At 48.2% G+C, this 24,460-nt stretch overlaps 2 protein-coding genes across 2 annotated transcripts in view; one reads left to right on the forward strand and one right to left on the reverse strand.

The window, feature by feature from the left end:
* The window catches only part of ZNF621 (zinc finger protein 621), a 209,630-nt gene that overhangs the window by 149,810 nt on the left and 35,360 nt on the right, over positions 1-24,460 (reverse strand). The gene's annotated exons all lie outside the window — the stretch shown is intronic.
* LOC100359042 (large ribosomal subunit protein eL32) lies at positions 15,447-15,980 on the forward strand. Its single transcript, XM_002713080.6, has one exon. It carries the CDS (start codon positions 15,506-15,508, stop codon positions 15,911-15,913), a length of 408 nt encoding a protein of 135 aa, XP_002713126.1. The 5' UTR covers positions 15,447-15,505; the 3' UTR covers positions 15,914-15,980.

The following is a 24,460-nucleotide window of genomic DNA, read 5'->3' on the forward strand; positions in this document are numbered from 1 at the left end:
CAAACCAGCAATGAGCAGAAAGATTACATCAGTTATGGCCGGTGCCGTGGCTCAATAGGCTAATCCTCCACCTAGCGGCGCCGGCACACCGGGTTCTAGTCCCAGTCGGGGCGCTGGATTCTGTCCTGGTTGCCCCTCTTCCAGGCCAGCTCTCTGCTGTGGCCCGGGAAGGCAGTGGAGGATAGCCCAAGTGCTTGGGCCCTGCACCCCATGGGAGACCAGGATAAATACCTGGCTCCTGCCATCGGATCGGCGCAGTGCGCCAGCCGCAGCACACCGGCCGTGGCAGCCATTGGAGGGTGAACCAATGGCAAAGGAAAACCTTTCTCTCTGTCTCTCTCTCTCACTATCCACTCTGCCTGTCAAAAAAAAAAGATTACATCAGTTATAAAAAGTTTCCCATCAAAGAAAAGCCCAGGACCAGATGGTTTCACTGCTGAATTCTATCAAACATTTAAAGAATTAACACCAATCTTCCTTAAATTATTTCAAGAAATGTAAGAGGAGGAAATTCTTCCAAATCTGTTCTATGAGACCAGTATTACACTGATATCAAAACAAGACAAGAACAGCAACAACATAAAAAAACTACAAATCAATATCCTTGACGAACACAGATGCAAAAATCCTTAACAAAATACTAGCAAATTGAATCCAGCAACACACAAAAATGTTTCAGCATATGCAAATCAACAACCACCACACCATGTAAACAAAATGAAGGTCAAAAAGTCACACAGTCATCTCAATAGATGATGAAAGGGCATTCGATAACATCCAACATGGCTTCAAGCAAAAACTCTGACCAAATTAGCTGCAGAATGAACATGCCTCAACATAATAAAGGCTAACTAACAACAACTAAAATCATATTGAATGGGGAAAAGCTGAAGAATTTCTCTATGAGTTCTGGAACAAGAATTCAAAAATAAAAAATGAGATAAACGAGCCCAACTGTGTGTTCATTTTGGTGGAATAACAACACAGAGGGAAGCGATGGAAAACAGCACATAGCCTTCATGGACTGTAAGGTAGGTACAAAAAGAACAACACACAGTAACTGTGCTCTGAATAATATTGCTGGTGGCAGTATCTTGTTTTGTTATTCTAAGACTGCAGAATTGGTAAGTGGACAAAAACTACTAATTGCACGTAATTCTAATTCTAATTCTAATTCTTGAGAACAAAGCTTATCAAGGATGAAAAAAGGTGGGGCCGGCGCGCTGTGGCGCAGTGGGTAAAGCTGCTGCCTGCAGTGCCGGCATCCCATACGGACACTGGTTCATATCCCAGCTGCTCCACTTCCGATCCAGCTCTCTGCTATGGCCTGGGAAAGCAGAAGATGGCCCAAGTCCTTGGGCTGCTGCGCCCATGTGGGGGACCCAGAAGAAGCTCCTGGCTCCTGGCTTCGGATCAGCACAGCTCCGGCCATTGCAGCCAATTGGGGAATGAACCAGCGGATGGATGACCTTTCTCTCTCTCTCTCTCTCTCTTTCTTTCTCTCTCTCTCTCTGCCTCTCCTCTCTCTGTGACTTTGATTTTCAAATGAATAAATAAATCTAAAAAAAAAAAGATTATGGTCATGGGAAGAAGAAAATGCAGATGAAGACAAAATAGCCTAAATAAAAACCGCATAATCTTGAAACTGTCAAGGAAACACAGGCTCAAAACTGTATCTATATTGTTCTTTATCACAGATAGATAGATGGGTAGATAGACAGATAGATGATACTCCTCAAACCAGGGGACTTCCAAAACCTCAAGGGGAAATAGAATTAAAGGATGAGCTTCCTTTGGTATAAAATGTTGAAATCATGCATAGGAGCAGTCTTTGAAAAGTTCAGGGAAAATGTGTATAATTAAAAACCATGCATGGATTTTCAAATGCTTTGCACCAAAATAAACTTATCCTTTAACTCTAGTTTTCCATAAGCTTTTTGATCTTCCTTTATATCCCAGTTCTGTTCACTCAAGAGGAGTAGAAATAAAGACAATGGCAGTAACAACAAGCACTCTTTTTTTCTTTAAAGATTTTATTTATTTATTTATTTGAGAGGTAGAGTTACAGACAGTGAGAGGAAGAGACAGAGAGAGAGGTATTCGTTCTGTTGGTTCACTCCCCAAATTGCCGTAATGGCCAGAGCTGCGCCAATCCAAAGCCAGGTGCCAGGTGCTTCCTCCTGGTCTCCCAGGTGAGTGCAGGGGCCCAAGCACTTGGGCCATCTACTACTGCTATCCCAGGCCATAGAAGAGAGCTGGATTGGAAGAGGGGCAGCCAGGTCTAGAACCAGTGCCCATATGGGATGCCCGCGCCACAGGCAGAGGATTAACTTACTTCGTAACAGTGCTGACCCCAACAAGCACTCTTAAAACTCAGATTAGGGTCTCTTTATACCAATTCTCACTACAAAGAACCAAAGCTGCTTGTTGAAATAGCTAATTCCAAATCCAGAAAAAATACCAGAGGAGCCGGAAACATCTAATTGTATCAGAAAGCAAGAAAATTGGGGCCAGTGCCATGTCCTAGTGGGTTGGGCCTCTACCAGCAGCACCAGAATCCCATATGCAGGCTGGTTCAAGTTCAGACTGCTCCTCTCCTGACCCAGCCCCCAGCTAATGTGCCTGAGAAAGCAGTGGAAGATGGGCCAGGTCCTTGGGCCCCTGCACCCACATGAGAGACCTGGAAGAAGCTCCTGGCTCCTGCCTTTGGATCAGCCCAGTTCCTTGATACCACTGTGGCCATTTGGAGAGCAAACCAGCAGATGAAGACCTCTCTCTGTGTCTCTCCCTCTCTGTCAGTAATTCTGCCTCTCAAATAAATAAATCTTTAAAACATAAATAAATCTGTTTTAAAAAAAAAAGAAATAAATTTATCAAAAAATACTGAGATTACACCAACTTGAAAAGGCTCTTTCTGGCCAAAGATACTACAATCTAAGCATCATTGATCATAGAATGTGTGTTAATAATAAACAGCAAAATTTGTTATATTGTGATAGATTAAAATATATCAGGCATGCTTAAACCCATGAATTCATGATGATTTTAAGAAAACAATTAGAAAATGTGAACTTTGGATATTCGATAGGATTAAGGACACCAGGAGTGATGACAGTAACAGGTATGTCTGTAAAAGAGCCCTTACATTTTAAAGACCTGTGTAGTTCATTCTCATTATTCATAGATCCTGCATTTGTGAATTTACTCTCTAAAAATTATTTGTAACTTCAAAGACAATGCTCAGAGCACCTTCGCAGTCATTTACAGGCACACACAGGGCGACAACGCGTTGGAGGTACTCAGCGTGCATCTTCCCATACGAGGCTGAACACGAGCCACGTGTTGCCTCTTGTTTCAGCTCTCATGCTGTAAACAGGTGTCCCATTTGTGGTTTACTTAATGCGTTCTTTGTGCTCTTGGGTGGTGATTTCATGCTTTAAAATGGGCCCCATGAGAAGCGAGATACACAGCAGACTCATAGAATGGCAGATGTCCTAAACAGCATTCTGGCCTCAGAATCAGCCCTAAAGGCATTCAGATCCGGCTGAAAAGCCCATGAGAGTATTTCAGGCATGGAAAGCCAAGACACTCTGGCAAAAAAAAAAAAAACAAAAAAAAAAAAAAACAAAAAACAAAAAACAAAACACCTAAATGAAAGATCTCTGTGAGTGAGATCCCAGTGGAAAGAACCGGTCTTCAAAGAAGGAGGTACCTTTCTCTGAAGGGAGGAGAGAGAACCTCCACTTTGACTATGACCTTGTCTAAACAAGATAAGAGTCGGAGAACTCAAAAGGCTTCCATAGCCTTGGAAACTCATGACTGGAGCATAGGGAGATTACTGATGCCATAAACAAGAGTGTCAATTTGTAAAGTCAACAACAGGAGTCACTGTGCACTTACTCCTCATGTAGGATCTCTGCCCTTAATGTGCTGTACATTGTGATTTAATGCTATAACGAGTACTCAAACAGTATTTTTCACTTTGTGTTTCTATGTGGGTGCAAACTGTTGAAATCTTTACTTAATGTATACTAAACTGATCTTCTGTATATAAAGAAAATTGAAAATGAATCTTGATGTGAATGGAAGGGGAGAGAGAGCGGGAAAGGGGAGGGTTGCGGATGGGAGGGAAGTCATTGGGGGGGGAGCCAATGTAAGCCATAAGCTGTACTTTGGAAATCTATATTCATTAAATAAAAGTTAAAAAAAAAATGGGCCCCATGAGAGTGATGCTGAAGTGCTATCCAGTGTCCCTAAGGCAGGGAGGCTGGGATACATGTGTCTCACACGCTGGGTCAGCTAAACTTTGGTCAGCATGAGTTACAGTTCTGGGGGCATTGAGTTCAACATTGGTGACTCAATGATATTTATTAAATAAGGTGTCTTTAGGGCCGGCGCCGCGGCTCACTAGGCTAATCCTCCGCCTTGCGGTGCCGGCACACCGGGTTCTAGTCCCGGTCGGGGCGCCGGATTCTGTCCCGGTTGCCCCTCTTCCAGGCCAGCTCTCTGCTGTGGCCAGGGAGTGCAGTGGAGGATGGCCCAAGTGCTTGGGCCCTGCATCCCGTGGGAGACCAGGATAAGCACCTGGCTCCTGGCTCCTGCCATCGGATCAGCACAGCGCGCCGGCCGCGGCGGCCATTGGAGGGTGAACCAAAGGCAAAGGAAGACCTCTTTCTCTCTGTCTCTCTCTCTCACTGTCCACTCTGCCTATAAAAATAAATAAATAAATAAATAAATAAATAAATAAAGTGTCTTTAAACAGGAGCACACGGAAAACAAGGTAACCTACTGATTGTTGAGTGAAAATGTAGCCAGAGGCTCACAGAACTCTAACCCTGTTTTTCCCCTCAGGGTAATGGTTCAGTATTTGCTAATTCAGTATTTCCAGTGACTATACAGAGCATATACAGACTACCACGAGCAACAAGATTCAACTGAGATAAAAATGGTTATAGAATATTTGGGGGAAACTATCATGCAAAGTGAAGAAAATCTTTCTGTTCTGACCTGGATTTGGCCCATGGGACCCAATTTTTTGTCTCAGGCCTACTTCACACTCCTTAACTACTTTATAGTCCAGAGGCCTTTTTTTTTTTTCCAGAGTTTTTCCAATCACTCTCCCTCTTGATAGACACTTGGGTTGTGTCCAGGTTTTCACCATTGTGATCAATGCTGAGTGAACCTCTACACATGTAAAAGATTTTCTTAAGAAGACATGGAGAAGTATAATTGCTGAATCACAAGGTACTCACGTTTTGCATTCTAACAGACACTGCCAAATTGCCTTCAAAGTGACTGAACCAATTACTACGCCCACAAGCAATGTGTGCAAGTCTGGGTTTCCCACAGTCTTGCCAACGCTTAATTCAACAAGTATTTTTGGAATCTGGATCCTCTGTGTGAGAGACACTAATGAGGTTATGGGGGTGGAGAGGCAGCAACACAGGTTGTAATCTCCATGAGACACCACACTGCAGCTCAAAAACAAGATACTTGTCCCCCCAGGGGTTTACCAAGGAGTCACTGGCCAGTAGAACAGAAATGAAAAGCAAGCAACAGACTTTCAAATCTTCTCCAGCGGCTTGCTTCTGCTCAACAGTCACTCATAAAAATCAATTAACTCCCTTTGGAGTGTGAATATGTGCTATGTAGGACTGATGGGTCTAGCCCAAGGCCTTGACAGGGGCAAAAGTCCTGTAGGCTTAAATTTTAAAATAAATTACATTTCCCTTATTATATATGGATATATATTCAGCTCTGAGTATAAGAAAAAGGAAAGCCTTGAAATATGCATGCCATTTAACCAGCAATTCTTTCCTGCATATATCCCAGGGAAATTATTGTTTAAATTTATAAAAATTTAAGTGTGAGGGTGTTCATTCATTGTTTAATATGCTACCCAAATGTAAACTATTCAATTATCTATAAACAATGAAGTAAATAGTTGAATATATCTATATATAAAAACTGCTGATTCAACAAAGTGCTAAAGAAATTGAACTATTAGGAACTATTATGCAACCATCAGACATTATCTATTGTCACAGACTGATGTTTGGAAAGCAGTACTGTGAAAAAAAGCTAACAGCATGTATCCATTTGTCTATTCACTCCCTAAATACATCCTGTGCACTCACTGTATGCCAGGCCCTGTCCTGGGCTCAGGGGACAAAGTCCTAACAACTGCAGGCAAAGTGCCTGCTTTCAAAGAGCTCAGCTGCCCTTTTCTCCTCTTGCCTACACAGACAGGTTTCTCCAGCTTGGATCTGAGAAAACTGTTAATTTGTTCTTTTATTAAGCTCTTTGTGGTTTCACAAGCACTGATGGTTTGCTTCTGATTCCTACATCATGTGTGAGTGCACATGCCACTTGGTCGGTGTCTCCTTTCTAATAGCATGTGCTTACCCTAGTGGGAACAGAGTTTATCTTATCTGCAGAATGTACTTCCTCCTTCCAACACCACTTTCTGAGGGAAAACATCTAGAACAGAGGAAATACCGTAGCTGAGGGATCAAACCATCCACACCGAGGATCCTAGCTTTGATTCCTCTGTGCCTAACTAATTCAGCATCAGTCAGCTTCAGGGCACTCATATTTAACTTAAGTACTGCAGGGTTCGTAACAAATGAAATCACAATACAATGCCAAGACAATGGCCAATACACAGTAGGAACTTGAGTTTCCTTCCCGCCTCTGGTTTTCTTGTCAAAGGTTGAGTTCTGGGAACAGCACTATGGCGTAGCAGGTAAAGCTGCCGCCTGCAAAGCAGGCATCCCATAGGGCACCAGTTCAAGTCTTAGTTGCTCCATTTCCAATCCAGCTTCTGCTATGGCCTGAGAAAGCAGTAGAGGATGGCCCAAGTGCTTGGGCCCCTGTACTCACATGTGAGACCCAGAAGGAGCTCCTGGCTCCTGGCTTTGGATCAGCCCAGCTCTGGCCATTTGGTGAGTGAACCAGCAAATGAAAGACTTTCTCTCTCTCTCTCTCTCTCTCTCTCTCACACACACACACACACACACACACACACACACACACCTCTGCCTCTCTGTAACTCTGCTTTCAAACAAATAAATAAATCCTAACAAAAAAAGATGGAGTACTTCTACAGATATCACTCAGACAAAAAGGGGTGGGATGCAAGCTTTGGCTGGGATGCTTGTTCTCTGTCTCATAACTTTGAGAAAGCACGGTCCGGCTTATCCACAGATTCTCTGAAAATGCTCACCAATATTGTCTAATGGTTAGAATCTGATCAGATTCTAGAGTTATGATAAATTCAAAGCTCCTCCCTTCTGCAAACAGATCTCAGTGCATGCACCCAGTCAAGTGTCTGCATTGATCTCCTTCTGAAACAATGTCTCCAGTATATGCAACTACAGTGCAGGAGAAAAAGAACGGAAACGCACAGCAAAGCACCTCACAGACAGCTGCAGGCACGTGACACAGACCTGGAGAATGAGACGAGTCCAACCACCTGGTCACAGTGATTGGCTCAGAAGTGTGCAAGTCACTCAGCAGTTTACGAAGACAACATTTTCCTGTAACTACTGGCAAAAATAAGTTTCCTTCTCTCTGGAAGGACAGATAAGTTGCAAGGACGTAAGTCTTGCATTTCCAGGAGCCACAGCCACCATGCTGAGGCAGTCTGCCACACAAGAAGGCAGAAGCAAGTGGTGGGAAGACTTCGATCAACCTAGTGATACTGTTTGAGTCCACTGGGTCCAGCACTACCTGAAACAAAATCTACACATAATCCTGGTAGATGAGGCTAAAACTGAGTCTGTCTCCCTGTCTCTCCTTTCCTTTCTCCTTCTCTTGGTTCCCCCTACAGAAGACACTGAAATAAGGATTCATAATAATTCAGTTTAAGTTTATTTTTTTTTTGACAGGCAGACAGTGAGAGAGAGAGCGACAGAGAGAAAGGTCTTCCTTTTTCCGTTGGTTCACCCCCCAAGTGGCCACCACGGCCAGCGCGTTGCAGCTGGCACGCTGCACCAATCCGAAGCCAGGAGCCAGGTGTTTCTCCTGGTCTCCCATGCGGGTACAGGGCCCAAGGACTTGGGCCATCCTCCACTGCACTCCCGGGCCACAGCAGAGAGCTGGACTGGAAGAGGAGCAACCAGGACAGAATCCAGCGCCCCAACTGGGACTAGAAACCGGGGTGCGGGCGCCACAGGCAGAGGATTAGCCTAGTGAGCTGCGGTGCTGGCCTAAGGGTGCATTATTGAGCAGTAACTAGCAAAAGGCAACTGGGGCTCAGTCCTACTTGGGAACTCTGGGCTTGCGGAACACACATTTCAGAACCATCCCAACCAACAGGCAATAGAGCTAGGGTATTGACCCACCTCTCTATCATCTGTCAGGCTACACCAGGGCTCACCGATGCCCCTTTGTTTCCGGTCTGCTGCAAGAATGGGCATAGCAGGCTCCTCAGGCAGAGTCACAGGGATTAGCAGTCAGCAGTCAAGCTGGAGTGTGAGGGCGTGGTGTCAATGGAAAACGGACAGGATACTTTGTATCATTTGGGCTTTTAGGAGGAGGATGGTTCATCTAGGTTTGCTGTCATTTACTAAGGAAATATGTCTCAACTAGTATGAGGGTACATCACAATGTTCATGAAAAATTTGGAATCAAGAGATATTAATTTGGGGGCTGGTGCTAAGGCTTAACAGGTTAAGGCACAGCCTACAGTGACAGCAGTCCACATGGGCACTGCTTCTAGTCCCAGCTGCTCCACTTGCAAGCCAGCTCCCTGTTAATATGCTTAGGAAAACAGTAAAGGATGGTCCTTGGGTCCCTGCACCCACATGGAAGACCCACAGGAAGCTCCTGGCTCCTGGCTTCAGCCCAGCCATTGTGGCCTTTTGGTGAGTGAACTAGCAAATGGAAGATTCATTCTCATTCATTCTCTCTCTCTCTCTGTCTCTCTCTTGTGTCTCCCTCTCTCTCTCTCCATACTTCTGCCTTTTAAATACGTAAAATTTAAAAAATCTTTTTTTTCTTTTTGACAGGCAGAGTTAGACAGTGAGAAAGAGAGAGAGACAGAGAGAGAGTTATAGACAGTGAGAGAGAGACAGAGAGAAAGGTATTCCTTCCGTTGGTTCACTCCCCTAATAGCCACCATGACTGGCACTGCGCTGATCCGAAGCCAGGAGCCAGGTGCTTCCTCCCGGTATCCCATGCAGGTACAGGGACCCAAACACTTGGGCCATCTTCCACTGCCCTCCCGGGCCACAGCAGAGAGCTGGACTGGAAGAGGAGCAACCGGGACTAGTAGCCAGCACCCCAACTGGGACTAGAACCCACGGTGCCAGCACCGCAGGCGGAGGATTAGCCAAGTGAGCCATGGCGCTGGCTTAAAAATCTTTAAAAAAAAAAAAAAGATACATATTTGGGGGCAGGCATTTGCCCCACAGTATGAGACACCAGTTGGTATCCTGCGTCCAACATCAGAGTGCATGGGTTTGAGTCCCAGGTGTACTCCTGATTGCAGTTTCCTGCTAGTGTAAACTCTGGGAGGCATCCAATGATGGCTCAAGTACTTGATGGTCCTTGTCACCTGGTAGAAAACCTGGATTGTGTTCCCCACTCCTGGGTTCAGCTTGGCCTAGCCCTGGTCACTGCGGGCATTTGAAGAATAAAGCAAAGATGGGAGCACTCGCTCTCGCTTTCTCTCTAATAAATACTTTTTAAAATGTTAACCAAAAAATGCTGATTACTACACTACCTTTTTGAAGCATCTTGGTATATGTGACACTTCTCCCAAATTAGAGATCTGCCTAGAATTTTCTTCCTTGGAATGCTTCTGAAATGAAATAACTCTGGATCTCTTCCTCTATCTAACTCCATCCCAGACATGACACCGTCCTGGAGAAACCCCTGCCAGACACCTCTGTGTCCTCACCCACACTGCTCACTGCAGAGTCAGCAGGCCCTCTAGCAGACCAGTGCCACCTTCCATGGCTCCCTGCTCCAGGACCCTGCCCTGTGCCAGGCTGGGTACCCACAGAAACCACAGTGGGCTACTAGGAGGCCCAGCAGTGCCTGGCAGCTGCCAAGAGCTTTTATCTTCAACACGGCTCCTAAGAGGCAAAACCCTCTCACCAACAAAACCCACAAGAGGCAGGACCCCGCCCCCCACCCAAAGAATTGCAGGGTAGGGGCCAGAATCCAACCTACAGCTCTAACAATTCTCTCACTGCACAAGGGTGCCTAGGACGGAGGGAGGGAAGCACAGCGCCCATGTCTTTTCCTGTAGGGTTGCTTCCTGGTGATAAACACCTTTTGTTTCTAGTGTAAACGAGATCTTTCTTTTCCATTATTTTTTCTAAGTGGTTACTGTTGGAAATAAGAAAGCTATTGATTTCACTACATTTATTTTGTAACTGGCTGCCTTACTGAACTCTCATTATTTCTAATAGTTTTTCAGCTCAATTCTCCCAAAGGGGGAAAAAAAAGTTTAGGCGATGTGACAAAACTGACAAAAACATATGAGATCAGCCTCCACTGTTCTATTTGTTCTGAGATGCGTAGTTTATAAGAGCAAGATGGAAACAAAATCCACCATGCTACACACATATCATCTGTTCCTACAAACTCTATCATTTGTGCACCTGTCCTTCCACCTTACGCCATCCCTGGGGAAATCACAGGCCCCTGAGGAAAGCCACAGAGGTACCTCTGGCTGGGGGTGAATGACCACACATCCAGGACTCCTGGGCTGTGAGGCCCAGGTCCTCCATGCCTGAACCCAGCCTGTTGTCCATCACTCTGGTTCCTCCCCAGACAACCAGCCACTCACTCTCCTAGCAGCACTCACACCTAACTGAGCAAGTCCAGCAACCGAAAAATAAAAAAGGTCTTGCCCCTTCCACAAATGACTTCCTAGAATAGAATCTTCTTGAAGCAGGGCTGAACTCTGTTCTACCAGGTTGAGCCTAGACACTCTTCCATATGCGCACTGGAACTGACTCAGTCTTCTCCTAGTGGGGTGCAGGAACAGAGTCAGCGCTCTGCCCAGGCACCCTCCAACCCTTCTACACTTGCTTCTACCTCCTGCACCTGCAACCCCCACTGGAAAACAGCCCTCAGGCGGCCATAGCAACTCTGCCCACACCTGGGCGCCCACGCTTCCCCCAAGGCAGCCCTCTGCCAGTGCCTGACAGCTGCAGGCTCCTCAGAGCTGTGAGGTGGGACCAGCACTGCAGGGCTTGCTCCGGCTCCTGCCCTGCCTTCCCGACTCCCTTCCTGATGCCTCAGGAACAGCTGCTCGATGTGACACATCACGCAGTCTTGGGGTTTGCTTCTGGAGACCCGGCCTGAGACACAGAGCAAACATCTGCCCCCACACAGCCATGGCTCCTCCATCGGTCAGGCTGCCGTAACTAGTAAGTCTCCTGCGACAAGGCAAGGGATTCTGCCTAACTGGCAATGTGACCACATTTGAAGACAGGCCCATACAGGAGTAGCCACGGAGGTGGGGCCCCGATGGTGGGATCGTGGCCTGCTAAGAGATGCAGAAAGCTCTCCACCTCCCCTGCTCCACTCCCCTTCCTCAGCATGACACCTACCTCGCCAGTTAGGACCTTAAGAAGGACATCGCAGTCTCTGGAAGTGATTGAAGGTGGATTTCTCTTGTTAAAGCTGCTCCAAGCAGACCAATACAGATTCCTTCACCTGCTCCCTGGCAGGGCCCTAGCATGGCCACCTCTGCATCCTTTAGTCGCCAATCAGCAGGCCCCTGCTCCTAAAACAAAGTCCCTGGGCCCTGGGAGCAATCCTACCTCACTCTATGGGATATACAATAAAATGGAGGCCAAAAGGCCAGAGGTTGGAAAACTTTTTGGAAGGGGCCACAGAGTTGATATCATGGGCTTTGCAGCCACATACATGGTCTCTGCTGTATCACAGCAAGAAAGCCACAGATGACACATAAGTGACTGAGCCTGGCCGTGTGCCACCAAACTCTAATTAAAAAAAAAGAAAGAAAGAAAAGAAAAGAAAAAGAAAAAAACAGGCCTTGGTAGGCAATTACTTTCTGACTCCAAGCACACATTTTCTGAGCTGGAAGGGAGTGGAGCAAACCCGGGATGCACCCCGATGGTAAGGACAAGGGCAGAGGGTGGGAGGGCTGGCCCAGGGTCTCAGCGGGCATTAGTGGCAGTCAGACAGGAAAGGACCCCCTCCACTCACGCTCCATCCATGTCTCCGTTATGCTGTTCACAGCTGAGGCTTCAGCGTGAGACGCTGCATCATGGAAGCGCCCATGATTGCTGGTAGCGAATGCCTCTGGCAGGAGAGGCAAGGGCAGAAGTCAGCAGGAAGCCAGGCAGGTGCAGCCGCCTGAGCTCCAGGATCCCACTGGAGGGCCAGCCCCTCCAGCTGCCCCTCCAGCCGCCGAAGACCAAGCTGAGAGACTGCAGCCCCTCCAAGCACAGTGTGAGGGGAGCTTCTCCGTCGGGTCACTCCAGTTCACCTGCACAGATGTGGCTCCATGGGAGACTGGGGCCCTATCCCGGGACACCAGTTGCACAGACTTGGACCTGTGACTCTCCACAGTGCCGGCCCCAGGAGACTAAAAGGAGACTGGCCAGCTCGCACTCTCCCTCCCCCACTCCATTTTTTTCCCCTTATCCCCGTCCGGTCCCTACCCCCTCCCTTTCCTCGCCACTCCTGGCCACCGAGCACTGGGCTCATATGATGGCCTCTCCGCAGAGGCAGGAAGCAAGCAGCTGTTCTCCCTGCTGACCCTTCCAGACTCCCGGTACCCCACCCCGACCCCCCCACCCAGATTCCACAGGGCCCTCTCAGAAGTCTGGGCCCACCCAGCATCAAAAATCTCTGGAGTCACAGACTTGGGAGTTTAAAGAAAGAAATCGCAGCCCCTGGGCGGTGGCGCTGACGGCTCAAGTCACTGGGCTCCTGCCACCCACGTGGGAGAGCTGGATGAAGCTCCTGGCTTCCCTCTGGCCCAGCCCTGGTCACCGCGGGCATTTGAGGGGGTGACCCAGGGGATAGGAGATCTCGCTGTCCGTCTCTGCCTCTCAAGGGAAGAACCAAAGGCGAGTACAGCAGCAGAAAGGTTCCACGAAGGAGGCCATTAAGGCCACTTCTGTCCGGCCGCCTTCACGCCAAGGACAAAAGGACCCGATCCCTGAAACAGATTACTGTTTAAGTGTTTGAATCTACCAGATTTCCGTCTTCAGTCGACTTAAATCAAAGAAAACCCAGGCAGGGAGGGGGTTCATTGTAGATTCTGAGGGTAGGAAAAGGGGGGTGGGGTGGGGTGTAGGAGCTCCGTGTCACGTGACTGTTCTGCCGCGGAAACTTAATGAGAAACACACCACATTTCCCGAACTCTCTTTCTAGTCAGGGCTCCCGCTGAGATAAAAGGTCACGGGAAGGGAAGGGGGAGCCAGGGCGCGGGGGCCGGGAAGCGCTTTGGCTGCGAAGTCGGCCCCAAATTTCACGCGCGCGCTGCTATCGGCCTGATAGTCTACACTGATTATTTTCTTTGAATGCCAGATGTGCAGCGCTTTCATAAAGACACCTCAAACATCACTCATTTAAAAACAAATCGACCCAGGCTGCATTCGCCGCGCCCGGGAGAACTTTCCCTCCCCGACGCTGCGGGAAAAGCAGAGCCGCCCTGGTCGGGGGGACTTCCCGGCCGCGCTGCGCGTCCCGCTGCTGCCCCCTGCAGGCCGCGAGTCGAAGCGCGGCCGCGGACCGAGCCGAGGCGGGGTGCGGGCAGAGGCACCCGGCCCTCTGCAAATCCGTGGAGGCGTCTTCTGGCCCAGGAGGCAGCAGAGTGCACCTCCACGAGGTGCCAGACTGGCTGGCTGGGAGGAGTGAGCCTGGGCCTCAGGGTTCCACACCTTATCTCGCCCGATCTCTAACAACTCCTCTCACAGAGGACAAGTCACAGGTCCCCAAAGGTAGAATGGCTTGCTCCCTAGATGCAACTGGGCGTTTGACCCCAGTGCCCCTTCCATGACCCCGTGGGCTGCGGCAAAACACACGGGGACTCCCACCTCCAGGAGATGGGATGACAGTTCAGCTCCCATCCCCAGTGTGACCAGACCAGCCAGGAGGACACCTGGCAGGGTGTGAGGCTGGGAGGCTCCCTGCACATCCGCTGCCCCAGGCTGGCTGTGGTCCTGAACTTGCTGGGCTGGTGTGTGTGTGCTTTCCTGTGTGGTCAGGCGTGCCCCGGGCCCCTGCAGAGGGCCAGGCCCTGACCCAGAGCTCAGGAAGACTGCAGAATAAGGAAGTCCCAGCCACCCCCTCCTGCCTCTGGAATGCTCAGGTGGCCCTGAATTCCCCACCCCATGTCCCACCCCACCTCCACCCCTGTCTTGGCTATTCTGGGCTGCACCCCTTACAGTAGGAATGACTCTGTAAACACCGTGCCAACATGACCCGGACCAGAGTTTCCTTTTGGCTGTGCTACAAATCACTGTGTTGGACACTCGGGATCAGTGACCTTTAGGAGAGGCCGAGTGTCTCATGTGTAATCTAGCGTGAAGGACCCTTGCCCTCACTGCTCCAGCAGGCCCAGCCTGCTCTGCGCCCTCTGGCCTGCCTGGTCCCAGCTGCCTCAGGGAGAGGACAAGCAGTCCAGATAGGGTTTGGTTTTCAGCAGGTGCTGTTGCTGTAAGATGCTGTAGTGCGCCCTGGCCGTTCCTTCCTTTTGTGGCCTGCTGACTCTTGGACCTCATCTCTCAGTAGGGCTCCTTGAGACTTTGACACAAGTTGCTCCTCTGCCTGGAGGGCCTCCTGCCCCTTCCCCACTTGGCTGACTCCAGCTTGTCAATCAAGCACCCAGCCTCACTTAGATCACTCTTCCTACTTCCTAGTGCAGACTCAGATGCCCCCACCCATGCACTCCTCTGCGGGGAAGCCCACCCACCACAGTCACATCCCCACTGGCCTGTCTTCCTGCACAATCCGGCTGATTCGCCACTCACTTTGCATCTGCAAACACTGCGCCTGTGTTCAGGGACCACACTTGCTGCACTGGAAACTGAGACTTGAGACCTGACCCCAGGACCAGTTATCTGTCTTTGGAATTGCCAGGAAAAAGAGGTTTCCTGCCAATGCTCTCCCCAGGAAGAGGCGTCAGTCATAAGAGTTGGCCACTCAGGGAGGTGTCATGTGGTCATGGGTCCAGCTCCTCGGCCTGTCTGGGCCCCTGGAGAGAGATTCCCCTGGAAGGCGTGGCCAAGGTTTTCCGTGAGTATAGCCGAGAGCTGGACAGCTTCCCCAACTCCTTTTAAAGTGAGCTCCTGGATGGAGCTGCTGTCTGGAGACTCGGGCTGCGAGCAGCTTCCTGTGCAGTTGTAAACTGCAAGAGCAGCAGCACCGGGGACCGGTCACTTACACATCAGTGAAAACAAATGAACATGGTCCAGCCTGACTTTTTATTATTATTTTTTAAGACACAGGGAGAGCCCTTCTCTTCCTCGGCGCTGCCTCCGGAGGTGGCTGCCCTCTCCTCGGCACCATGGCCGCCCTCAGACCCCTGGTGAAGCCCAAGATCGTCAAAAAGAGGACCAAGAAGTTCATCCGCCACCAGTCGGACCGCTATGTCAAGATTAAGCGTAACTGGCGGAAACCCAGAGGCATTGACAACAGGGTGCGGAGAAGATTCAAGGGCCAGATCTTGATGCCCAACATTGGCTACGGGAGCAACAAGAAGACCAAGCACATGCTGCCCAGCGGCTTCCGGAAGTTCCTGGTCCACAACGTCAAGGAGCTGGAGGTGCTGCTGATGTGCAACAAATCCTACTGTGCAGAGATTGCTCACAACGTCTCCTCCAAGAACCGCAAAGCCATTGTGGAGAGAGCGGCCCAGCTGGCCATCAGGGTCACCAACCCCAACGCCAGGCTGCGCAGTGAAGAAAATGAGTAGGCGGCTCGGGTGCGCATTTTATTTGTGTTTAAATAAAACCTTGAAAACCGGAAAAAAAAAAAAAAGACACAGGGAGAGAGATGACAGGGAGAGAGATCGCCCATCTGTTAGCTTAGTCCCCAAATGCCTGCAATACATGGGACTGGGCCAAACCACAGTCAGGAGCCAGAAGTCGAATCCTGGTCTCTTACATGGGTGACAGGGACCCAAGTACTTGGGCCATTGCCTGCTGCCTGCCAGGGGCACATTGACAGGAAGCTAGAACTGACCACAGCGCTTGAACTTAAACCCCGGCACGCAAATATGGGAGGCCCTCAGCATCCTATGAGTGGGGAAAAGCTGGAAGTATTCCCCCTAAGATCTGAAACCAGACAAGGATGCCTACTCTCACCACTGCTATTTAATATAGTCCTGGAAGTTTTAGCCAGAGCCATTAGGCAAGAAAAAGGAATCAAAGGGATACAAGTTGGAAAGGAGAAAATCAAACTATCCCTATTTGCAGATGCATGATTCTATATATAAGAGATCCAAAAGACACCACTGAGAGACTATTGGAACTCATAAAAGAGTTTGGTAAAGTTGCAGGATATAAAATTAACACGTAAAAATCCACAGCCTTTGTATACACAGACAATGCTATGGTTGAGAAAGAACTTTTAAGATCAATCTCATTCACAGTAGCTACAAAAAGAATTAAATACCTTGGACTGAATTTAACCAAGGATGTCAAAGATCGCAATGATGAAAATTACAAAACATAAAAGAAACAAATAGAAGAATACTTTAAAAAATGAAAAAATTTTCCATGTTCATGGATTGAAAGCATCAATGTCATCAAAATGTCCATACTACTGAAAGCAATTTACAGATTCAATGCGATCCCAATCAAAATACTAATGACATTCTTCTCAGATCTAGAAAAAATGATTCCAAAAACTTATGGAAACACAAGAGACCCTGAATAGCCAAAGCAATCTTACAACAAAAACAAAGCCAGAGGCATCACAATATCAGATTTCAAGACATACTACAGGGCAGTTATAATCAAAACAGCCTGGTACTGGCACAAAAACAGACTTGTAGACCAATGGAACAGAAAAGAAATTCCCAGGAATCAATCCACGCATCTACAACCACCTTATCTTTGACAAAGGAGCTAAAATCAATCCCTGGAGCAAGGACAGTCTCTCCAACAAATGTGCTGGGAAAACTAGATCTCCATGTGCAGAAGCATCAAACTAGACCCCTACCTTACACCTTACACAAAAAATCCACTCAAAATGGATCAAAGACCTAAATCTACAACCTGATACTATCAAGTCATTAGAGAACATTGTGGAAGCTCTGCAAGACATTGGCATAGGCAAAGACTTGTTGGAAAAGACCCCAGGAACAGAGCAGTCAAAGCCAAAATTGACAAATGGGATTACATCAAGCTGAGAAGCTTCTGCACTGCAAAAGTGAAGAGGCAACCAACGGAATGGGAGAAAACATTCAAGAACTATGCCACTGCATTAACATCCAGAATCTATAAAGAGCTCAAGAAATTCAACAACAACAAAAACAAACCATCCAGTTAAGAAATTGGCAAAGGACTTGAACAGGCATTTTTCCAGAGAGGAAATTCAAATAGCCAACAGATACTTGAGAAAATGCTCAGGATCACTAGCAGTCAGGGAAATGCAAATCAAAACCACAAAAAGGTTTCACCTCATTCCTGTTAGAATGGCTCTCATACAGAAATCAACAAACAAAAGCTGGTGAGGATGTGGGGGAAAAGGTACCCTAATCCACTGTTGCTGGGAATGTAAACCGGTACAGCTACTGTGGAAGACAGTATGGAGATACCTCAGAAAGCTGAATATAGACCTACCATATGATCGAGCCATCCCACTCCTGGGAATTCACCCAAATCAAAAGAAATCAGCATATGAAAGAGTTATCTGTACTCCTCAGTTCATTGCAGCACAATTCACAATAGCTAAGACATGGAATCAACCCAGATGTCCATCAGCTATTGACTGGATAAAGAAATTACAGTATATATACGCTATGGAGTACTACTTAGCTGTAAAAAAAAAATGAAATCCTGTCTTTTTCAGCAAAGTGGACACAACTGGAAACCATTATACTTAGTGAAATAAGCCATTCCCAAAAAGATAGATATCATATGTTTTCCCTGATCTGAGGTAGCTAATAGAGTACCTAAAATGTAATGTATTGGAATGAAAGACATTTTGAGATTCGATGATTATTTACAGCCCTTGTCTCTTCTTTTAGGAACAATGTTTTTATTTTCTTCATACTATTTATTGAACACTTTTACTTAGTGTAGGGTTGACCTTACCATCATTATGTAAACTGAAAGTAGATCTTTGTAAAAATTAAGAGTGGGAATGGGAGAGGGAGGAGGAAGAAGGGTTGGAGTGTGGGTGAGAGTAGGGTGTGAAGTATCAATATGTTCCTAAATCTGCATACATGAAATACATGAAATTTGTATAACTTAAATAAAATTTTTAAAATATATATGAGACCCAAGTGGCGCCTTAACCTCTATGCCAAATATCCAGCTCAGGATCCAGTCTTTGAATCAGAATCTTAGGGCTTCTGGGGACCTTAACAACCAGTGTTTTCTTTCTTTCTAGAGCCTTCCTTCCTTGAACTGAGTGCTGGTGCTGTAGCTTGATTCATTTATGAAATAGTTTCCCCCCTACGTCTTTTTTACATCCCTTCCACCATTCCCTAATGAACTTAAGATTTAAACCCTAACCATGAACCTTGTAGAAACAAGCATTCCCCCCGTGAAATTAGCAACACTGGGAAGGTCCCAGGTCCAGTGGCCCAGCCCCTAGTAAGACCCTCCCATCTTCAAGAGCAAGCTCTGTGGCCTGGTGGCCTCCTAGACCCCTTAGGACCTTTGAAGATGGAAGGCGAGGGAGGGGTTATCACAAAACCACCTCACTGGCCCAAGGTGGGAAGTGACAGCTCTCAAGTGGTGAGGAGGCCACAACTGCAGGAAAATGGCTTTGTGCTTTTTAATTCTAGACCCAGCGTGACTCCAGTTAACGGGTCCTACTGTCCATCACTGAAGACAAACGATGGCTGAGGGCTGCAGGGAGAGGGGCTCGCCTTTCCCTCATTCCTGCAAAGGCAGCTCTCATCCTTCCCCAAGTAGGATGCACAGCACCCAGGGCACCCCCGTCCTGTTTCCCACCCCCTCCTCCCTTCCGCTCCATCCCAGGAGAGAGGAGAGGGAAGTGAAGAACAGCTGGACCCAAGGGAAAGCTTTGAGGCTGGAGGCAAGGATGAAGGGAGGTGAGAGCCACAGGGGGAAAGTGAGGCAATTTCTCCCTGATCTTCTCTCTTGTGGCCTCAGAGCCACAAGTCTGCGTGTGCAGCCCCACGCTGGTTCTGACTCTCCCGGTGACCATAGAGAAGCACCTGCCCTCCAGAAGCCTGGGAGATGCTGCAGTGGTGAGGCGCTCAGACCACACCTCTAGGAGGAGAAGCAGGCTTGAGTAGCACAACAGGAAGCCTGGCTCCAGAGACAGAGCCGCCAGAGGCACCTAGGGCAAAGCTCTCTGGGTTTTTCTCATCTCTCCTGGGAGGCTCACAGCATTCCCAGGTACAAGCTGTCCCTGAATCTCAAATGAGATTGCAAACTGCCAAGAGTGTTTGCTTGCCATCCACATGTATTGCCCAGTGAGCATCAAAACAGGGCAGCAAAGAGGGAGAGGAGGTCTGAAGAGCCCAACCAGAATGTCATGATCGGAAAAATCTAGAAAGAAACCTTGCTGGGTAGGAGCATTCACCTTGGAGGTCTTGTGAACAGGGTATTGTGTTTTTCACATGTGAGGGCGAGATGGGTAACATGATATTTCCAAAGTCCAAACACAGCTGCATGCAGACAACAAGGGTGAGAGCTCAGGTACCTCCTTCCAGCTTCCCCACTGGCTTCAGGGCACAAAGACCTTGTAAGGCCAACAGGGACGTGCAGCCTGGGGTCTGCAAATGGACCACGGCAGACCCCGTCAGACCTGCAAGTGAAGACTGTCACCGCATGTGTGTCCAGGACCCCTGACTCCACCCTGCTTTTCCTCAGCCAGACCAGTACAGTCGCCCACCTGCTGTGCAGGTGCTGCCACTGCACCTCAAGTTGCCCGTTCAGGCCTGCATCTGAGCGCCACCTAGCGGCAGGTGTTGGGCATGGTCTCAAAATGTGCATGTTCTTCCAGGACCATCTCCATTCACTCACTTACAGCCATGTAGTGTAAAATGGACACTGTGAATTGAGCACACCTGTGGCCCTGACAATTTGCAAGCCTGCCCATATGACTTGCTGTGTGCCAGTCCATCAACTTAACTATGCCAGACAACTTGAAGGCACTAACTGGCTAATTATAAACTTGGGGGAGGCTGGGCAGTATGGCACAGAGGGTTGTCACCACTTGGAACCCTCACATCCTGTATCAGTGGATTACCTGGGATTGAGTTCCACTTCTACCTCCACTTCCGATCCAGCTTCCTGCTAATTCCTCTGGGAAGCTCAAGCACTGAATCCCTGCTACCCACACAGAAAACAGGAACAGAGTTCTTGGCTCCCGGCTCCCGACTCCCGGCTCCTGGCTTCAGCTTGGTTCAGCCCTGGCTGCTGCAGGTCTTTGGGGAGTGCATGTGCAGATGGAAGATATTTGTCTCTCAGTTTCTCTCTCCCTCCCTCCCTCTCTCCCTCTCGCTCTCCCTCTCTTCTCCCTCTCCCCCTCTCCCTCTCCCTCTCCTTCTCCCTCTCTCCCTCTTCCTCCCGCCCTTTCAAACAAATTTAGAAAAGAGTACACAAACATTTTGACAAAGTTGTAAACATGGCCAGAAGATTGCTTGGGGCAATCTTCCTCTCCCACTTAAATCCTTGGGGCTCTACGTTGTGGAAGGAATACAAAAGTAGGTCTCCAAAGACCTGGGTTCTCATCCTGCCATCTCCACTGCGGAGCTGGGTGAGTCTGAAGAAGTTTTCCAGGTGCTCCAAATCCATCTGTCCCCAGCCATAAAACTGGGATGACAACAGCATGTCGCACTGTGGTGAAACGCTCCAAACAACAGATCCTTCTTAGCAACAAGTCAGCAGCACTCCCTGCGTTTCCTGATTTCGCACTGGTTACTTTGTCTATCTGCCATATCCTCCTTCCACTCCTCCTTCAGCCATCACTTCCTCCAAAAAGCCCTCCCTCAACTCCCCCAAGCGTAACTGGAATTCACCCCTGGGCTCCCCATCATACACTGCTCTGGACCTCACTTTTGTGTGATCATTTACTTCTTGTTTCTTCCCCCAACTAAGCTGTCAAGTGCTGTGTCCTACCAGCTGGCAAAGAGGCCAGAACACAGTAAACTCTAGATTCTACTGAACAACTTTAAAAATTACCTACTGCGGGGCCAGTGCTGTGGCATAGCAGGTTAAGCTGCCACCTGCAATGCCGGCATCCCATATGGGCGCTGGTTTGAGTCCCAGCTGCTCTACTTCCAATCCAGCTCTCTGCTGGGCCCTGAGAAAGCAGAAGATGGCGCAAGCCCTTGGGTTCCTGCACCCACGTGGGGCCATCTCCTGGCTTCTGATTGCCACAGCTCCAGCCACTGCAGCCAACTGGGGAATGAACTAGCAGGTGGAAGACCTCTCTCTCCTTCTGCCTTTCCTTCTCTCTCTGTGTAACTCTGACTTTCAAATAAATAAATAAATCTTTAAAAAAAATTACCAATTAGGGGCAGGCATGAAACACAGCTTGGGATACCCACATCCATACTGGAGTGCTGGGAATTGAGTCCTATCTCCCATTTCTAATCCCTGGTGCCTTCTAATCTGCACCTTGGAGGCAGCAGATGATGGTTCAATCGTTTGGGTCCCTGCTACCTATGTGGAAGACAAGGATGAACTTCCTGGCTCCTGCCTTCAGTCTGGCCCAGCCCTGGCTGTTGTGGGCATTTGTCTTGTGAGCCAGCAGATGGAAGATCTTTCTCTGTCTCCATCTCTGTCCCTCTGACTTTCAAACAAATGAAAACAAATATATACATACATACAATGTTAATGAACTCCAGGTGCATTAAGATGTTCTTTGAGTCTGCTCCCCAAGACTTGCTGATTTAGACTGGCCTCCCATCTGGGGTTGATTTTGGTGTTCTTGCGAGGCAGAGGTCAAGGGAAGCTGCTTTTCCATGTAGGTGTATGATCGACACTGGCAACACAAGGCCAACATTTCCCTATCACACGGAAGTGTCACCTTTACCATAAATCAGGCAACTTTTTTTTTTTGACAGGCAGAGTGGACAATGAAAGAGGGAGAGACAGAGAGAAAGGTCTTCCTTTTCCATTGGCTCACCTCCCAGTGGCTGCTGTGGCCAGTACGCTGTGGCTGGCGCACAGCGCTGATCCGAAGGCAGGAGCCAGGTGCTTCTCCTGGTCTCCCACACGGGTGCAGGGCCCAAGCACTTGGGCCATCCTCCACTGCACTCCCAGGCCACAGCAGAGAGCTGGACTGGAAGAGGAGCAACTGGGACAGAATCCGGCACCCGACCAGGACTAGAACCCGGTATGCCGGCGCCGCAAGGTGGAGGATTAGCCTAGTGCCGGCCAGGCAACTATTTTATGCATGGATCAACTTCTGTCCCATTGGTCAGTTCACCATCCAGTTCCCCAAGGCAAAGACCCCATGACATCTGTACTCTGCAAACACACAACAAAATGTAAGCCAGAGACAACTTGAGGGCTTGAGCCGGGAGGTGAACAGACTGTGAGCTGGAGCTGCAGGTGCAGAGGAAGCCTGAGGTCCCAGTCAGGACCGGGGAGGCTGCGGCCGGCTCTGACCCACAGCACGTGGACTGTCTCCATGAGGAGGGCAGATGCAGAAACGCAAGCCTGGAACCCAGAAGGGAAGAGCTCAGGCATGGCCCAGAGTCAGTGACAGGAGCCAAGAGAACTGCGTGCCTCCCAGGGCTGAATTCCCTGGCTCTCAGCCCTGCTGGCAGGCAGCTCGGTGGGAAACCCCCCTGCTGAGCAGCTCAGGGCATCAAGTGGCGTTGGCCAGCTGGGAGAGAGAGGAGACAGAGAGATGCTGAGAAATGCCTCACTCCTCTGTGCCCTCTCTGGGAAACACAAGACTGAAGAGGCCCCCGTGAGGGGAGGTGGGGGTCTGCATGACATATGGCTCCACTGCAGGGGCACTTGGTGTTCAGTGCCAGCCGGAGGCTGCCGCCTGGGGATGGGGCCAGCACTGCCAGCTCTTCCAGTTCTCCAAGAGAAGCTGAAAACCCAAACTTGAATCTACTGTTTTAAAGTACTTATAGCGAATTTGTAAAAATCATACATATACCTACAAGTCATAGCTGACCCCATCTGCTTTAGTATCCGGTATTTTGAAATGAATAGAGGAAGAAATAAATTCCCATACATATCCTTGAGTCCTGGGTGAGTCCACAGTACTGCTCAGATATGAGGAGGAAAGTGTAGAGACTTTAGAAAATCTATTGTGAAAATGACAGGAAACACAAACATGGCCCCCTGCTGGGTTACTTTTCTGAGTATAATTGCATTTTAATAATCTGACACTGATTCTTAAGATAATAATTGTTTGGTTCTCACATTGGGTTTGTGTTGATTATTTTGGAAAGTGTGCTGAGGTTTATTTTATTTGCCAATCTTGTACTACTTTAATGAAAATTCATTACCAAAAGAGCTTTCTAAACTGGAAAGGAAGAGACAGCAAGGAAATGACTATATATATATGTAAACAAGCATGCTAAATGAATTATTTTTTACATAAGATAGTTAGCTCACCCTGATGAAAAATTAGTAAGAGAAAACACCACCCTTTGAAACAGAACAAAAGCTATGGAAACAGTAAATAAGTGAAACAATATGATCTTAAGGATCATTTAGGAAGACTGTGGTATAGAAGGGAAAGCATTAAGCTTAGACTCATAAGATCTGACTGAAGCCCAGATTTTGCCCTTTCAGCTAAATTAACCTCTGGATGATAGGATTTTATTTCCCTGCCCTGTTGGCATCATTCCCTTGGCTTGGCCAGTAACAGTGATTAGAAGTGAACACAAGAGATCTGCAAAAAAACCCATAGTTGGTGTTATGGCACAGCAGGTTAAGCCTCAGCTTGCTATACCAGCTATTCCATATCAGAGTGCCAGTTTGAGTCCTGGCTACTCTGCTTCTGATCCAGTTTCCTGCTAATGCTCCTGAGAAGGCAGCAAGAGACAGCCCAAGTACTTGAGTCCCTGCCACCCACACAGGAGACTTCTGGCTTCGGCTTCAGCCTAGCCCAGCCTCAGCTGTTGCAGCCATCTGGGGAGTGAATCAGCAGACAAACAGAAGATTTCTCTCTCTCTCTCTCTCTCTCTCCTTTCCCTCTCTCTTCTCTCCCTCTCTCTTTCTCTCTCTGTTACTTTGGCTTTTAAATAAATAAATAAATATTTTTATTTTAAAATGATTATGGAAAAGTAGGATTAAAAGATGAGATTATCTTGGTGCAAAAAATGAAGTTCATGCATTTT

Source organism: Oryctolagus cuniculus, chromosome 10 (genome assembly GCF_051225735.1).
Source record: "Oryctolagus cuniculus isolate XC-2025 breed Fujian yellow rabbit chromosome 10, ASM5122573v1, whole genome shotgun sequence".
NCBI classification, from domain to species: Eukaryota; Metazoa; Chordata; class Mammalia; order Lagomorpha; family Leporidae; genus Oryctolagus; species Oryctolagus cuniculus.

Bases quoted from the DNA above. Each gene is read 5' to 3' on its own strand.
- LOC100359042 (XM_002713080.6), top strand. From the start codon at position 15,506: ATGGCCGCCCTCAGACCCCTGGTGAAGCCCAAGATCGTCAAAAAGAGG.